Source organism: Sander vitreus, chromosome 19 (assembly GCF_031162955.1).
Source record: "Sander vitreus isolate 19-12246 chromosome 19, sanVit1, whole genome shotgun sequence".
Lineage (NCBI taxonomy): Eukaryota > Metazoa > Chordata > Actinopteri > Perciformes > Percidae > Sander > Sander vitreus.
In genome coordinates, this window is record NC_135873.1 from 3,395,191 (window position 1) to 3,398,557 (window position 3,367).

General features: G+C 50.6%; 1 protein-coding gene across 1 annotated transcript; it reads right to left on the minus strand.

The window, feature by feature from the left end:
- Positions 1 to 401: 401 nt before the first annotated feature.
- On the minus strand, positions 402 to 2,517 carry gpr185b (G protein-coupled receptor 185 b). The gene is made up of 2 exons (XM_078276507.1): positions 2,463 to 2,517; positions 402 to 1,474 (listed from the first exon to the last, which is right to left on the minus strand). Exons 1-2 carry the CDS (start codon positions 2,515 to 2,517, stop codon positions 402 to 404), a joined length of 1,128 nt encoding a protein of 375 aa, XP_078132633.1.
- Positions 2,518 to 3,367: the final 850 nt, after the last annotated feature.

The following is a 3,367-nucleotide window of genomic DNA, read 5'->3' on the forward strand; positions in this document are numbered from 1 at the left end:
TACTCTTGAGAAGTAGGCCTTACTCCTCTCAGTTGAAAAAGTCAAAAGAGCCTCTCCTACAATCACCATGAGGAAACCTCAATCAGGTTTTTTGCAGTTGGTTTCACGTCACATCCATCCCTCTGTTGGTTTTCTCCAAGCCACACGATCTGTATTAGCTCTATCTTTTTTTTTTTTGACCATGCACTGTCCTCGCTTCTACATGTCCCACTGCCACTTTCACTGTGGCCAGCCGTGCGTTCGCCATCAGCCTACCATCCCTGATATGAGTGTAGAGGAAATCTCTTTCCTCAGCCATTACCTTCCACCTCCTGATCTCTTGTTCCCAGTTCGTCCTCTCCCTCCTACAACCCTGATTCAGCAGTCGAGCATCATGCCAGACAGAAACCAACCTTTCCCTGCTACACATCACTGGAGGTCCTGGGTCTGAGCGAGAGGTTGGACGGGACGCATCCGCAACAGGCCATCCACAGCGACTTCTGGATGTCCGGGTTTCGGAACGCATAGATGATGGGGTTGATCACAGAGCAGCAGGTAGCTGGGAGGACTGTGGCGTAGGTGTATATTATGGGGTAGCTGGAGTCGGCCACGATGGAGTACATGGCAAACGGAAGCCAGCACGCCCCGAAGGCACACAGGATGGCCGACAGTGTGGAAACACCTTTGGTGGTGGAGATGGCCACAAACTGGTGCTGCACTGCGATCTGCTGCGCATGGCGGAAGGCGATCTTGCAGATTTGCAGGTAGAGCTGCATCATCAGGGCGAAGACGAGCAGGAAGGTGACGGCGAGCGCCACAGCGTTGATTTTTGTGACAGGCCAGCAGATGCTGCACGTGTACTCGTCCCGCAGACAGTTCCAACCGAACGCCGGCAGCAAGCCGAGTGTGAGGCACAGCACCCAGATGAGGGCCACCATCACGTAGGTGTAGGTGACTGTCCGTTCAGTGTGGTAGGTCAGGGCGTTGTACAGCGACAGGTAGCGGTCCACCGTGATGGCGAGAATGTTGAGGATAGATGCCGAGAACGCCGAGATGAGCAGTCCGACCGACAGCAGCGTCACAAACTCCACCGAGCTGTCGACCAAATAGGTGAAGACAAAGTTCAAGATGAGGCCCAGGCCGGCCAGAAGATCTGCCACCGCCAGTGATCCAATCAAGATGAACATGGGAGCGCGGAGCGTCGGCGTGTAGAACAGCACGGCGATCACCAGAGCGTTCTCGCAGGAGATGAGAGTCCCGGTCACGCAAAGCGCGATATCCCAGGGGTTGACTTCCTGGACAGCGACAGCGGTGGTCGCTGGCTGGAGGTCAGGGGTCAGAGTTCGCACAACGGGTTCAGAGGAGGAGTTGGAGGGGTCCTCGGCTAGGCTCCAGGAAGTGGAGGAGTCGAAGGGGTCGAGGGGGGAGGAGGAGTTGAGGCTGCTGCCGCTGCCGCTACTCATGGCTGCTACTGCGGCCAGGGAGAGAATCATAGCTGGAGACACAAGAGAGAAAGGGAAGGGGGGGGGAGAAAATGAGGAAAGTAGAAGGTAAAAGGGAAGGTGGGGAGGAGGAAAGAAGCGAGTCAAGGAGTGGAAGAATAAGTAAGTTCAGAGGAAAAAGGAGTAATTTATCAAAGTTTGAAATGGAGAGAAGAAAGAGGAGAAAAGATGAGCGGTGTAAATAATAATAAAATAAACGGATGGAAAACAGACAAGAGTAAGAGGAGAGGAAATGGAGGTAGCAAGGAGGGAAGGGAGAGGAGAAAGTCAATAATGTGTAAAAGAAAAGGGAAATGTTCCGAGAAGGGGGAATGATAAGATATACATATAACAGAAAGCCAGAAGAAACAGAAAATAAAGATGAAGTAAGAACGAAGTAAGAATATATATATATATATATATATATATATATATATATATATATATATATATATATATTTATATTTAAATGGATGGGGGGGGAAGGGGGAGCATAGAGATGAAGAAGATGGGAAGAGGAGGTTGTGGAAAGAGAGGATGAAAAAGAAAGTAGAGAGAGGAAGAGAGAGTGAGTTAAGGGGCAGAACGAAACAGGATGGGGGGCAAGAGTCGAGGACAAAACAAAGAAGGAATACAGGGACGAGAAAGACAAGGAAAATGAGGGTGTTAAGATCGAACCCCCTTTTGATAAAAAAAAGCAACAAAAAATTGTTCATCCATCCATCCACCCGCCCATTCATTCATTCATGAAAACAACTATGCTCTTGACCCCAAGCACGCACGTCACCAGCAGCTCCCACGCACCACGCTGACAGGTAATTAGCAGCAGCAAAATAGCAGGTGTGCACACGCACACAAAAAGGGAAAAGAAATCCATAAATGACTGTAATATTCCTTCCATTTTGGGTTTTAAAGCAACGTGACAGACCGAGCATCCTTAACACACAAAATAAACAACGCAATTAAAGAATCCAACAAAGCTTCAATCTGGTGCATTCCTACCTAAAAGATGCCGGATACAGAAGATGTTCAATTTCATCACAGTCAAAACCATCATCAACAAATTCTATTTTTAGAGCATCTCTAAAAGTGGTGCATGACGTCCTGGGGCACGGCGCGGTGGAAGCTGCTGTCCTATTCACCGGTAGCGTGTATGAGCGCGTGCCCAGACCTGCGTGCGTGAGTGAGTGCGTGCGTGAGTTTAGACCCTCGTTAATTCGGATTCTGATCCACATATGGTGCTGCCGCTTGCCGCACGCAGACAGAAAAATCCGGCACGAGGCTAATTTTAGCTCAGCCAGCCAAGCTGCCAGCGCGCGCTCGCGCTCGCGCCAAAAGGATGTGGAGCTCCATTCACAAAAAAAAATGTCTCCCCTCTCACACCTCCCACCTCAACCTCCCCACACACCCTTCCTGGCTTCACCTCCCGCCCCCTTTATTTTTCATCTCTCTCTCGTTCATGCTCCATGTGCACGCACAAACACGCGCATACACACACACACACACACACACACCGCCAATGACTGCAAACGGCCAGGGAAGGTCATCACCACCACAACCCGAACCAAAAGCCCCGCAGCTCAGGAGGCTCATATCCCTGCGGTAACGGGAGCTCGTGCAGCCAGGAACATCCACTTTTTTTCAAACCACCAGCAGCGCGTTCAGCGACCCTGGCACGAGCTCTTAAACCGCCGCTCAGCCTTGAGTGTGTGTGTGTGTGTGTGTGTGTGTGTGTGTGTGTGTGTGTGTGTGTGTGTGTGGTGTTGTTTTTTTTTTAGCGATAGAGAGAACAATAAATACCTGACTCGGTTTCATTCAGCTGCAGCAGTGCAGTCCCTGAACCAGCGAGAGCGATAAGGAGGGAGGGAGGGAGTGAGGGAGAAGAGAGGGAAGGAAGGGAGACCACG